Source organism: Oratosquilla oratoria, chromosome 30 (assembly GCF_046742065.1).
Source record: "Oratosquilla oratoria isolate Oo_2021 chromosome 30, ASM4674206v1, whole genome shotgun sequence".
NCBI classification, from domain to species: domain Eukaryota; kingdom Metazoa; phylum Arthropoda; class Malacostraca; order Stomatopoda; family Squillidae; genus Oratosquilla; species Oratosquilla oratoria.
Genome location: NC_134806.1, coordinates 15,594,640 through 15,608,768, shown reverse-complemented (window position 1 = coordinate 15,608,768; position 14,129 = coordinate 15,594,640). Strand labels below are relative to the sequence as shown.

The 14,129-nt window shown below is 38.8% G+C and overlaps 1 protein-coding gene across 3 annotated transcripts in view; it reads left to right on the top strand.

The window, feature by feature from the left end:
- Amun (protein amun) overlaps positions 1 to 14,129 on the top strand; it is a 31,349-nt gene that overhangs the window by 715 nt on the left and 16,505 nt on the right. For all 3 annotated transcript variants that reach the window (XM_076212637.1, XM_076212638.1, XM_076212639.1), the window contains exon 2: positions 12,382 to 12,478. In XM_076212637.1, coding sequence (XP_076068752.1) covers positions 12,382 to 12,478 — 97 coding nt within the window. The remainder of the gene's footprint in view (positions 1 to 12,381; positions 12,479 to 14,129) is intronic.

The window sequence follows — 14,129 nt, the reverse complement described above, 5'->3', positions numbered from 1 at the left end:
TAGTGATGGACGATAATGAAGTTTAGTATGTAACGTTTATGCGTCACTGGGAGTTCCAATACCATAATTAACAAGGGACGGCTGGATCAGGGCTGCCAGAGGTACAGTCGACGGGATGTGCTGACTAATATTTCGCCCATAGTTTTGACTTATTTTCCAACTATTATAGTGGACAGAGAGGGCGAAATGCTTTCTGTGATGAAAGGCTCGTCTGTGTGCAGTGTAGGAGCCTCCAGATATTTGATTATGTAATGAGGTTGCAGAACCATAGTGGCCATGAACAGTTTTTTTCTCTTGGTTATTCTTTAACATATTTCCCACCAAAAATCCTTTTAGATTACCACGAAATTACTAGGGAATTGTGTGGATGCACGATTTAGGTAGCGAATGGTGTATGTGTTTCGTGTATTAATGGAAAATATTGTTTTTTGGTGTCAATATGGCAATAGGTGGTGGCCAGGGTGAATGGTGGAACAAACCTTATTTTCGGAGTGTAGGTTTAAGGGTACATGCCCGTTGCTGTTATGAACTCAAATATGCATTTTTATGGTAAGAATAAAGGTTCTGAAGGTGTACACGTAATTAAGTTAGGGCAAGATATGGCGTTTTATTAGAAATGATAGAAAATATTGGGCACATTTTATCATGAGGTAGCAAAAGGGTACCGATATTTCAAGTGAATTTTGATTTATTTTATTTTTATTTTTAGATGTATTGTGGGTCAGTTTTATTGTAGCAGGCTCTGAATTTGTTGTGAAACACCATGGTTGTTAAAAAGCTTAGTTTGGAAAAAAAAACATTTAATAGGAAAAATTGTGGCTTTTTCAGATGGTAAATTGTATGCAGGTTTCTGTTTGGAATGAAATGTAATTTTTTGTGTAAGATGTGGTGCTTGTTTAAATAATTTTCGGTGGTGTTTGAACACAATTAGTGGGACTGGTGTTCAGCAAGGTGGAGTATCTCAGTTTAATATTGTGATTTCATGTTTAACATTGGAATAAGAGTGATAGTTTTTGGTGGAAGGTCTGGTGTTCTATTACTGTATTTTGTACTTCTTGGGATGTGTATATTATAACTAATTATTTTATTTTATATATTTAACAATGGTTAAATTAACTTGCAGGATTAGTCATTGTAATTCTGTAATCATTGGTAATTACCCTATTACTGAATTTTGATTGATGGAATAGATTAACTTGGTGCAATTTGATTCTGACAAATAAATTCTAACGTAATAGTACCTAAACATAGTTAAATCTAGCCTGATGTAACCAAATATAACAATTGGCATGGTATACCAAATTTAACAAAAACAAATTGCATGGTTGTTAGAAAATGCTGTGAAATACTGGAATAGTATATTTTTAACATTCACATACAGTATTTTATTGTAATGGGTTTAAGGCTATTTTGGTGTGAATGTGGATACATTGAAAATTGTCAGGTCATGGATTAGCTGGTATACGCATATACATTTACCAGCATGCCGTATTTATAATTTATCACCATGATATAATTCATCAGGATTCCGTACTGTATTAATTTTTCTTTTATTTATTTATATTTTATCTATGCATTTATTTTTTCATTAGGGATGATGTGTATTTGGTTTGATATTTTAGTATATCATAAAAATCAAAGTTATTGAATATGTATAGCTGGAAGCTACTAAACATATTCAATAACTGTGAATATGTAATTTATGTTAGCTGATGGCTTGAGTTATGATGGAAATAGCCTTGCAAATTTATTTATCTTTGATTTTATCAGTATTATTATTTATTTTTGTTGATGTGCTTGAGAAATTCCCCCAAGGTACAGAGGGGATGCCACAAGAAATAAAATGGCCTTCTTGTAGCCAGAATAAAATGAAAGTGCCCCTGAATAAGGAATCTTGTAGGTGTAGGAAACTGCTTCCATCCCTTGAGTTGGTGCAAGGTATATAGATAGTAGAAATGCTTCCTGGTTATAGTTATAAATCATAGTTGGGGCACTTGAGTTAAAACATTTCACATTTTATGCAGCATTAGTGCATTGCATACATTACATAGTGAATTCCATACAAATTGGCTTCTGCTGTTCATGTATTTGAAGGGTTTGACTTTTCATATTGGATGGTGGATAATTTTTCTCTTGTTAATGTGAATTGTTGTCTGGTGTCAGTTCTGGTAATCAGAAGAGATTGTTAGATATGGTTAATCGTTAACTTTGTGTCCGGTGGTCAACCAAGATATTTTCTGATGAACAGGAATGCTGTTAACTTGAAAATTAAATCTAACCAATCAGTACAGTGATCACAGCATTTTATTTATGTATAAATTTATTTTTATTTATTTATATATTTTTTAAGGCTAAAGATGTACACTTATATTCAACTTGAAATGTTAAGTTGTGAACTAGTAAAATTAAGGCCTGTTAGCTAGTTATAATGAATGAGGGGAATAAATAAGCCTGTAGGTTGGTAACTGAGAGACTTCAAGATTGAACAAGATAAAGAAAATGTTGAGAAATGTTAAATAATTTTATTACAAGCTCTATTTTTATTTATTTTATTTTGTTTATTTATTTTATTACTTATTTATTTGATTTATTTATTTATTTATTTGTTTGTCATTTACTTGGGGGTATAGTTTATTCCTTCAAGAGGGGAGTTGGAAATTTGAATTGTAATAGAAGCGAGTTGTTGCTACCACGGGAATCAAATGCACAAACCCCTCAAAACCCTGTCCATGCTAGTTAATATTTTCCTGTATATACAGTTTGTACTGTGAGAAAGCATAGTTACCTACACCCCACATAATTTACCGCTTTTTTCTATACCTCACTCCTTGTTCTTCCCTCTTCCCACCCTCTACTTCTCCCCTTATTCTTCTGGCATTTTCTTTCTCTTCGATCCTCCTTTCCAAGGTCTTTACTCTCCTTTCTCCCCTCCTTCCTCTCCCCAATTCCAACCTTCCCGCTTCTTACCGTGTTCCCTTCCCACCCCTCCTCGTATTTCTTGTTGTCTCACTTGCTTCCCTTTCAATCCATTTCTCTGTTCATTTTTACTTTACAATTAATATTTTCCCTCGCCTCTGTTAGTGCACTGCTTTTAACACATACACACCGCCACCACCCACGCTCTCACTCATCTTTGTACTACCTTGCTACCAAACTCACTTACTCTCACACCGGGGTGGGTGGAGGTGGGGAGGGGGGCATCCTTTCCCTCTGTCACTCATTACTCCCCGCTCTTCTCCCCACCCACCATTTTCCATTACCAAGTTTTCTCTGAGCCTTGACGTGTGTCTCTCCCACTCTCCCACTTTGGTTACCCCCTTTCTTTTCATCTCTCTCTCCCTTCACCCCATACCTCTTCCCGTCCCTCCGTCACCCGCTCCTACGCCTCTGCTGCCGCCAATCTTCGGCTTTCCACTCTTTAGTTCCGTGTCGGTTGTTTTGTTTTGTTCTTCGCTTCCCCATCGAAAACTTCTTGACCCCCAACCTATGTTTTACCTTATCCATCCATCCACCATTTAACTTTCCTTCCACTTTTCTACCCCCTATTTTGTGCTATCCCATTCTTCCATATTTTCACCACATCCCATACCCCTCCTATGTACTTGGTCGCTGTTTACCATTACTTCGTCTTATGCATTGGTTCACTTTCTTCCTTTATTATTATTATTCCAACTCCATCCTCCCATTCCCCCATGTTATATTCTCTCCCTCGCGTTAGTAATCTGAACCTCGCTCATTGAATCGTGGGCTGGCCCACGACCCTGTTTTTCCCTCTCCCTTGTATGTATGTTGCTACTCCGCATTTACATCACCCACGACCGTTTCCCTACTCCTGCCGGAGGCCACATTATTCCCCTTCCCTTTCATTTTTCCTCTTCCTACTGGTATTCCCCGCCCCGTTGTAGGCTCGTGTGTGTTCCGATGTCCACGCATTTCTTCATTTCCCCCGTAAATCTGCCGCTTCTCTCCGGTTCTTCCCAGCCTAGTTTTGCCCATCATAAGCCACATCTGGTATACCATTGTTAATCTTGTTGAACATAGTACACCCGCTTGCCCTCTCCTGTACCTCTACCTCTTCCATTTTTAGCCCAATGTCACCAATGTTATTGCATCAAACCCCCCTTCCCGCCCGCTGCCTCTTTTTTCTATCAGATTAATTTTCCCTCTTAATTTCTTCATCACAAAACCTTTTCCGTCCCTCTCCGTCCCCCTTGCCATCTTTCTTCCTTTTCCGTTTCCTTAGCTAGTCGTCTACTTCGCTCTCCCCACTCACCCTTCCACCTCTCCCTCCCTCATTCCACTTAACGTTTCCACTCCCCTCCACCTTTCTTTCCCCCTTCGACTTCTTACAAACTTCTCCTTTTCCTTCACTTTCATCTTGCTTCCCCTCCTTCCTTTTATTCTTGAATTCCCTTCTTCACCCTTTTCCTTTTCTGCCGTTTTCGCCCCCCCCCCAGTTTCCTATCCCCCCACTTACCCTTCACTCTTCCCCCCTCGGGTCTTCCCTGCATCTGGTTTTCGCCCCCCGTCTCCCCTCTCTTTCCTCCCCACTTCCCTCACCCCGTTGCCCCATCTCTCCTTTCCTTTGCCCGTCTCCCCTTTCATCCAGTTTTTCCTTAATCTCCTTTCATTGTTCCACCCCCATTTCCACCCTTTACCGCCGCTCCACCCCTTGTCTCCCTTATCCTCTTCCGTCACCCCATTTTTCTCCTAACTCTTACTTTCCCTTCCCTGTTACTTTCATTTCATCCCTTTCACTCCTCATCTGCCCTACCCTCTATCTCCTTCGCCATCCTACTTCACCTTCATCTGATTATTTCACTTATCCACATATTTTCCCACTTCCCCATTCTTTGGTTCCTCGTCCATTTTCCCCAACAAACCTTCCTCTCCACCATCACGTCCGTTCCTATTCCTCCCCCATCCCTTTCGCCACTTCCGCCATCTCGCCACCACAACCTCCACTTGTCCAGCCATGATCCACCTCCACCTCCATTCATCATTCACCTTCACAGGTCTTCCTCCTCCACCGCTCCTCCTCCTTTTATCCTCCACAACTTTTCCACCTCCGTTTCGTTGCACTCCACTTTTGTGTGTTGGCGCGTCCTATCTTCTGATGTTCCCCCACCTACATGCTCTTCCACAGCTCCACTTCTTACTGCCCCTGTCCACTTGTTCCACTTTTTCCCCAGTCCACTTCATTCCTCTGTACTACCTTCAATGAAGGACATGTTTGATCCCATAAATTCTGCAGAAGATCTAGCTTCTTCCCATCCCAGCAACACTCTCTACATGTCTGTCTGTCTGTCTGTCCGTCTCGCTCGATCGTTTTCTTTCTCATGTCTCGATCGTTCCTTCTCTTTCTTTACCCTCCGGGTCCCTGCTCTCGCTCCACTTAAATGCAGTAAAGTCGTCTTTGGCAACTCCGGTCCCTTTGTTTTGATATGCATACCCGATGTCCATCTCCTTGCTGGAGGGGAGTTTTGAGCGGAGTAGGAGGATTCTGTTTAGAGAATGGGTCATGTAGTAGACTGGGCTCTTATCAGGTTTTACTTCTGCAGGAGTGTGAATGTTTTGTTTATTTATAATTGGTATATTTACTTTTTTATTTGCTTGCTTTTCTTGAGAAAACAAGATGTTATTTCCAGTTGTTCAGTTCACAGCAGTATAATGTTTTTGTCAACTTTTTACAGGTACAGTATGCTGAACTTTAGCTTGTTTTATATTTGATTATAACTTAGCTATTTCCCCCAAATATTTCTGAAGTTGAAAAACTAAATACCTTAGTACAAGGCTAGTAATGAACTTGTTCTTTGCATTGTTGGATTCTATTCATGTAAGATATTACCCTCTTATTGATAGTTGTAACAAGAGGCGTGGTTGCCGATTAAATGAAACTGCCTGGTTGTGGATGTGCTGTGTCTTGCTACATTGCTTCAGACCCTGGGCGGTGGGCAAGATGCAGGGATGACCCGTCATCCAGAAAAGGGGGAGAGATGGTGAATGGGGGTGGGGTATGTGGGGCTGAGATGGGTGGGAGTGGATTTATGCCTCTTGACTTTGGCTACCTTCCTTGTAAGGGGGGGGGGGAACATTAGTGTGGTATGATGGTACAATATTGTTCTAGTGGGGAAGATTAATGGTTATAAGTGATAGTTGTGTTAAATATAGGTATGGTAATAAGATTTTTCTTTTTGAAAAGTTAGTTTAATGGTTAATCATACAGCCTAAGCAAGCTTAGTTGTGTTCTGGGGATTTTAATTGTTTTACATGTACATATTATATATAAGTATATATATTACAGATTTGCCAAGTTGAATGGAACAAAAGGGATAACCCTGATATGGGAAGAGTTGAGTATACCCCCAAATTATTGAAGGAGTATCACATATTTAATAAAAGATTATCAGCAGCATGGCATAAGCTATGACAGAAACAGTGGTTAAGTTCAATAAGACAGTCCAAGGCTACCTGGAATGAAATCATAAAGATGACCCCTTGGTTCATGTGAATAAATTCATCCTATGTAGACAAGTGAAATTTGTGATGGATAATTTGAAGCAAGTTATAGAAAGTCTTGTTTACCATACCATGACTTAGTCATATTTTAAGTTTGTAAATTGTTCATAATATTATTCATTGAAGCTTGTGTAACCAATATTATTGATAAAATAATAATAAAAGAGTAAAGTTCTGAAACTGTTGTAATATAAGATAACTTGTACATTTTTAAACAAATGATCTCGTTTATCATTGGAGGGTTCGATGATTTGATAATTAGTTATTAGTAAGGCTTGGGAGCTATGTTGTATTTTTCATTGTCCATGTTTGGAGTATTTTTTCAGGTGTATAATTTCATCAATTTGTATAGTGTAAGGTGATTTTGTAGGCACTAGGTTTAGGTATACAATTTTGTCATTTTGTATTGCCTATAGTGAAAATAATTTAGTTGATGACTTGGATTGTGTAGTTAAAATCAAATTATTATTCATTTATTTTATTTTGTTGTCTTGTTGCTTCACGTCTGACCCAAGGTAGGGCAGGAAACAGGGATGACCCTTCATGCATGAAGAGCTAAGATGAGAGGGAGCAAAGTGTGGTGGATGGGTGGGAATAGGTATGTACCTTTCGACTTGGCTACCCTCCTGATAAAGGGGTGGGGGAAAGCCCGTGGTATATAGATAGATTTTTCCATGGTACATCTTCCTTCAGGAGTGTTGCGAACTCATCCAATGCCCCTGGGTATATTTCAGAGGTGTAGAGATTGATATATGCATCTACACTATCATTACATGGTCTATATTAACACAGGAAGACTTGTATCGTTGTATTAGTACAATAATAATATAGCTACCTTGAGTTAGACAAAGTGGAAACCATCAATCGTACAGTAATTGGCAGTGATAGCCCTGAGAAGAAGCATTAGACTAATAGTTACGTTGTATCAGTGTAGATTTGCCGCTTCTGGCAAGTAGTGTTAGTGCCATTGTTTTTTATGGCAGACAGTGTATATATCTTGAAAAGGGACATTGCAATGGTGTGCTAAATTTTTTTTATTAGATTTCATGAGTGTAATTGGTACGACTTAGGCATTAAAAATGGGCAGTGGGTATAATTTGTTATTATTGTTATTCCTTAGCCTTTGGTTTGGATAATGTCAAGTTTTTGTTGGTGTTTGTAACTGGCTATTGCCAGTTGCCTGAAGGTCGCAGGGAAGGAAACAGATCATGGATATATGCAAGGGATGCATTAGTGTAAACTTGCTTGATGAATATATACTGGATTCACATTTTCATGCTCTTCAAAATAAAGAAGCATGTGTGTATGCAAAGTATATTCCAGAATGTTGAAAAAATTGCCCAATGTGCTGTATAGTACTATTCTGAATATAACTGGTTTCATTTATATTTTTTGTCAGTTGTCATGTCAACCCTAGTGTGATGGAGTTTTTCTTCAGTGACAGTTTGGTGTTGTGAGGATTGTTTATCTATAGGAAATATCACCATTGTGTTTAGTGGGAGGGTTTGTGTTGGTCACTGTTCTTGTTCAGTGAGAATATATGTTCTGTAGATAATTTTGTGTCATGTCATATTGAAGTGTTACCTCAAGTTTGACTGACTGGGAACCTATGGCCCCACAGTGGGTGACACTGGACCTTGTGTTATATCCTTGAGGGGAGATGTTCGGGCCAGTTTTTTACATGAAAATATGCTACTGTCTTATTAGAATAGGTGGGAGATGCTAGGGGTCAGTTCCTTATGTTAAAAAAAAAAAAAGGGGGGGGGGATATTTTGGATACAATCTGGAAACTGCATCATTCTCCTGGAGGTGAAGTTGTCTTGTGGGTTTTGGAGACAAGTGGAAGATGATTCTAAAGTCCATTTTACAGGACCACTTACCTATTATTCCTCTGTCCAATGGATTTTCTTAATTGCATTTGCTTCATGTACTTGGTAAAGCAGGTTGTTGAAACGCTGTATCAGTTATGAATTTTATTCATCATATTTTTCCTCTGATTTGTTATCTTAGGTTTCACTTGCCTTCCAATTTATAGATATCTCTTGTATTGCTTTCTTCTGTTTTCATATTAAAGTAATATGATATGGTATCTGACTGCAATCCTATCTTTGTTGGGGAAGAGGGAAGTATATTAACTAGCATCATTAAGAAGTAGATAAACAACTTGATAGACTTGTATCTACAAAACTCCAGGTCTAGACGAAGGTCTTCTGAGAGTGCTCAGAGTAAATTTGAAATCTGCAACCAGTTAATGGAAATATCTTCCAAGTTGATAGATACTGTACTGGATTTATGCCTCTTATCTTTGGGGGCAGGCAAAAGTTGTTCCTGTTATAAAAAATTGTGATAAATTGTCTATACACAGCTACAGGCTAATAAGTTTGACATTGGTTTTAGGTAAAAGGCTAGAATTGATAATAGCTAATAGAATCGGGAATCACATCAAGAGACGTGATTTGTGACTCACAGCATGGGTTCACTAAGAGTACATGTGTAATTCATCTATCCTTTTACACTAATGTCTACAGTGTCAGATAACTGATAATTATAATGACTTAAGTGCCCCACCAGAGACTACTACAAGTCAAAGCCCATGGCATAGGAAGAAAAGTGTTTTAATGGATTAGAATATAGATCAGTGACAGGAAGCAGCGGGTCACCATTAATGATGTAAAATTCAAATGGTGGGGAGGGAGTGTCACTGGAGTTCCCTAGAGCTTGGTATTGGGTCCTTTCTTGTTCATTGTGTATATAAACGAATTGACAATAGGATTTTAGTGACATTACTTTGCATACAACACTAAGATAGGATGCTAAATCAGGCCAGAAGATGCCAGAATACTGCTGGAAAATCCTGAATTATTCACATGGTTGGTGAAATTGCAAATAATCTTCAACATATCAAAGTGCAGGGTGTTAAATGTAGGTATACATAATTCAAAGCAGAAGCATAGATAACACCTTTTTAGAGAAAACTAAGTGAGAGAGAGACTTGGGGGTGCTAGGGAGGCCTGACCTTAAATCCTGGAAATGGTGCAAAAAAATTAGTGCCAGGAATAGGGCTAATAAAGCATAAGGATTCACAACTAGGACAGTTATTATCTGGTATTAGTTAGGCCCATCTTAGGCTATGTGGTACAGTTTTGGTCTCTGCCCATAGAATGTATAATTCATTAGAATCCGTACAGATGAGAACACATGGGCTCAGAAATTTATGTTATGAGAGCAGGGTTAAGCACCTTAATCTACACTATAAAGGTGCAGTATAGTGTGATCTAATAGAGGTATTCAAGTGAATAAATTGCTTTAACAAGGGTGATGCAGACATGGTAATCACAGTGAGATTTGTTCGTAAATTGGGCAAATTTAGATTTAAGAAGGAAATGGACAAGAACTGGTTTACCATGAAAGTGGTCAGCAAATGAAATAGACTTAGTAACTATGTTGTGAGTGGTGAAACTATTGGTTGTTTTAAGAGAAGGTTGGATGGTTTTAAGTGAAGGTTATAGATGGGGATGATAGGTGATAATAGCCATAACACTGCTTAGTGTAGGCCTTATGGTCTCCTGCTCTCTTCTTTTTTTATGTTCTTAATATATTACTTGTCCTAGATCAGGACACAATTGTTCTCTTCCAACCCATTATTTTTAACCAGGTTGTTTTTGTCGACTTCTTATAGCTGGGGCATTCATCAGCTCTCTCTCTAACAGCCTATATAGTGTGCATGTGTGTGTTATTGACCACTGTCTTTGGATCTTATGTTGGACTTGTTGACAGCTATTACCCTCCTGGATGAAAGCCCAGATCTTGTATATGGCCGCTATGGATAATGCGCCTTACACCTCCAACTCCTTGCCTACCAGAGCTGGGGTACCAGCTTGCAGTGTTGTGATGCTTTACAGACCTGAGCAGGGACTTGAACTCTACTAGTGAGTTCGCAGTTGAGTGGTGTGTGCATGCATGTGGGTGTGTACAAAAGTGTGTGCATGCATGTGGGCGTGTACAGAGGTGTGTGCGTGTCTAATACAAGAATGTTGTATGTGTATAGGAGTGTCACAAAAATCCATAGCTGTGTAAATTTTGTACAGTCAATTCTCGATGTGATTTAAATTTAATGTAGAGGGGAACAGTTATCCCGGCTCTGTCTTAGATGGGGGATTTTGTGATGTTAAACCATGTTAATCAGTATTTCAACAGTGTTTGTCAATCAGTCAGTCCATCTGTTGCCCCTGATCACTTCCAGGAGACCCACGCCACTAAATACAGGTAACCAGCAATAGTCAACAGATTAGGCTATAAGTCAGTGAAGAAGGAAATGTGTTTTCTGGGTATGGTTTGGGTGGGACAGTGCAAGATGAGTGTTCTGTGTCTTCTCTGTGATGGCTTTATCTGGAGCAGTTTGTTTTTTTGCATGTTACGAAGGATGGATAATTATCCATCCTTATACTATAATCAACTTTAGGCTCTAAGGTTTCTAACATGGTTAGCTACCATGAATATTACTGCTAAGAAAGCAAAACATGCATACATCTGTTGATGTGTACATTTGCAGACACTGCTGAGCTACTGTACAGGGTGTGTTGTAATTTTTCCTTCATTTTCTTTTCTTCTTCCTCCTGCTACTGGGAATCTTAGTTTAAAATTTACTTATGCATGTCAAACCTCATTTCATGTGTGTAGGTTAGTCTTGTTTAAGAAATGTTATTGTCATTTCCTCCTGTCTTTTCATTCTCCAAACTGTTTTACTACCTCCCCCCCCCCCCAAGCCATTTTTTGTTACCTCTGAGATAAAGAAACTAATCTCGTTTTCATTTCTGTTGGTGTGGGAGATGATTGAAGGTTTGGTGAAGGTTATGTTGGGAATCCTCCTTCACTTGAAAAAGTCATAAGAAAAAATACCTAAATACATCTATACATCTTTGTTTTTGGCCAGATTTGGTGTGAATTAAATGCATTACATGTAATATATATGGTTCTTTTGATGACTAGGGTAAAATTTTGCATCCTGAATTTCAAATAGCCATATTATGTACTTGTCATTGGATTCTCTCCATGAAAAGGTCAGTGTTTCATCGGTGGATTTTAGTTATTATTCATCAGTAAAATATTCTGTTTTGGTAGAACCTTACGCTTGAACAGTGTAGTATAGGTCAGGGATGACCTATCAATGAGGTGTTAAGGTAGGAGGGTTTGGACGAGTATAGGTGTAGATATTAACTTTTGACTCAGATACCCCTCTTATAAAGGGGGAATTTTAACTTTTGACTCAGATACCCTGCTTATAAAGGGGAAAGGCTTTATATTATGTATTTATCCATTCATATGTAGCCTTGATTCTTATGCAGACCTTGTGGGCCTGAACTACAGTTATTGCTATTAGGTTGACAAAAATTGTCAGAACCTTTTTGTCAGTAGTGTGCAGGTGTTGGGCAGTTTTCCTGGTCTTGCACATACTGGTAACTGCATACATAGCACATGATCTCTGGTTTCAGGGCCAATTCCATATTGGCTTTATCTTTAATTAGACTTGTACTGTATTTAAGTTCTTAGTGTGTCACGTTTTTTCCATGTGCAGGTGTGTTATTTAGAATTAACATTTCACCACCATAGTATGTACTGCTGAGTAATCTGGTGGCAACTAGAGTAAAAAGGAAAGTGTTATCCAGTATGATTTTTTTGTGTGAAGATAACAGGAAATTGAGAATGTTAACAAAGGGACTAGTTGGCCTTAATGTGTGTTGTCTGATGATACAGTGTAATCATGATGGTTTGGATTGCTTCGTCTTTTAAATTACCTAGCCCTTGGGTGTAAATCAACCCGAGTGGCTGTAAACAAATAATAGTAATATTTATTTTTTCCAGGTATCAGCATGAACTACCAAAAAGAATAAAAGCACGTGGCAAAGATGCACATCTAACCCATGAAGAACTCTGTCAATGTATGAAGTGGAAGTTGATGGTGAGTTTTGTTTAATGTTATTTTCCTGTTTACATTTTACCATTTTTTCTTAACATTTTATAAGGACTTAATAAATGAAGCCACTATTTGTGGATGATGTGTTTAGATTCATAGGAGTAGTTGATGACTTGAGTTTGGAAGGGTATTTGAATATAGTTAAGTGAATGAAGACCAATGTGGAGGATGTGTAAAGAATGATGGTGTTGGCTTGTTAATTGTGAGTGTGAAGAGTCGGGAGTAGTAGAGTAGTATTGTCGCAGTAAACGGAGCTTCTGTCCTTGGGGACATTACACCAAAAGGTCTTGTCCTAGAAGTGGTAAAGGAAAGATTTAAGGTTTTAAGGAGGGCAGCAGAACAGAGGGATGCGAGTTAAAATTTATTGGTTCTAATTCCGTGATTAGTCTCATCGTAAAAGAATGCTGAGTGACTTGTTCTGTTGGGGTGTCATGAAGGTTCATAGAATATTGACTGCATCAAATATGCAGTCATTCCTAGAATGAATGTGAAGGTGAATTATAGGATGAAGGAACTGATGCTGCACGCAAGAATTTGACCCATACTGAAGTGGTTAGTATTAATGATTGTCACCATGTTTCATTGATTGGAAACCTGCAGCTCCCACAGTGGCTGGTGGTCCTGATATCTTCCAGAAAGAAACTTGGGACATTCTGTTGGGATTATTTTTGCGTCACTGGATTATAGGAGTGGAACAGTCACCAGTGAAGGGAATTTAGTCAAGATTGATCGAGAAAATATCTTGGGCCAGATGACTGAACGACCTGCACCTTCAGATCAGGGTCAGGGGGTTTATGGGTTTTGAAGACTTTTTTCTCAGGTATCCATCTTGATGGACCACCATTAGCAGGTCCCTGTCATTGATCCATAACAATGACCTCAAGTTGTGCAAGGGTTATGTTCCTGAACAGGTTTTGTATCCAAATTATGTATGGGGCTGGGTTGGGTGTGTTCCTGGACATGACAAAAGCACCAGTTTAGGGGTATGCTACAATATGATAGTTATTTATGCATGGGTATATTGAACTAAAGATGTAAATACATTTGTTTTATTTATACTACATACACATACTGGTGTGTTAATTGCATGGCAACATGTAACCAATACTTAGGGACTGTTTTGGGTTGTCTCAAAGGGGACCAGAGACATCATTTGTCTGTGTTAGAGAAATGATGATAATTTAGGCTTAGGTTATTCCCTTGATTATGGCAGTGGGAGATGCAAGGAAAATGACTGGTGGGAGAAGAAAGTTACAGAGCTATAGAAAAAGGTGCTGTTCAAAATCTATGGAAGTGACCAGTGCTGGTAAGGTGTCTGGGTTGGCTGGCTGTCATATGGAGTGTCAGATGAAGGAAGGAACTGTTGTGATGGATTGATCAGTGTGTGCCTAAAGGAGGGGATTATGCCAGAGGACTGGAAGAGTGCTTATTATACTTTACAATGGAAAAGGGGATTATGATCATAATAGCTTTAGATAGATCTGTGTAGTTGGAAAGGCATATTGGTTTACTGGGCAGGGAAGGGATGGCAAGAAATGGATACGAATGGATGATACATTGATTTGGCGTAAAAGGATTTCTCCTCTAATTACTTGATGTGGAATTAGGAAAGACAAGGAGAAACCCCTTTCAGGCC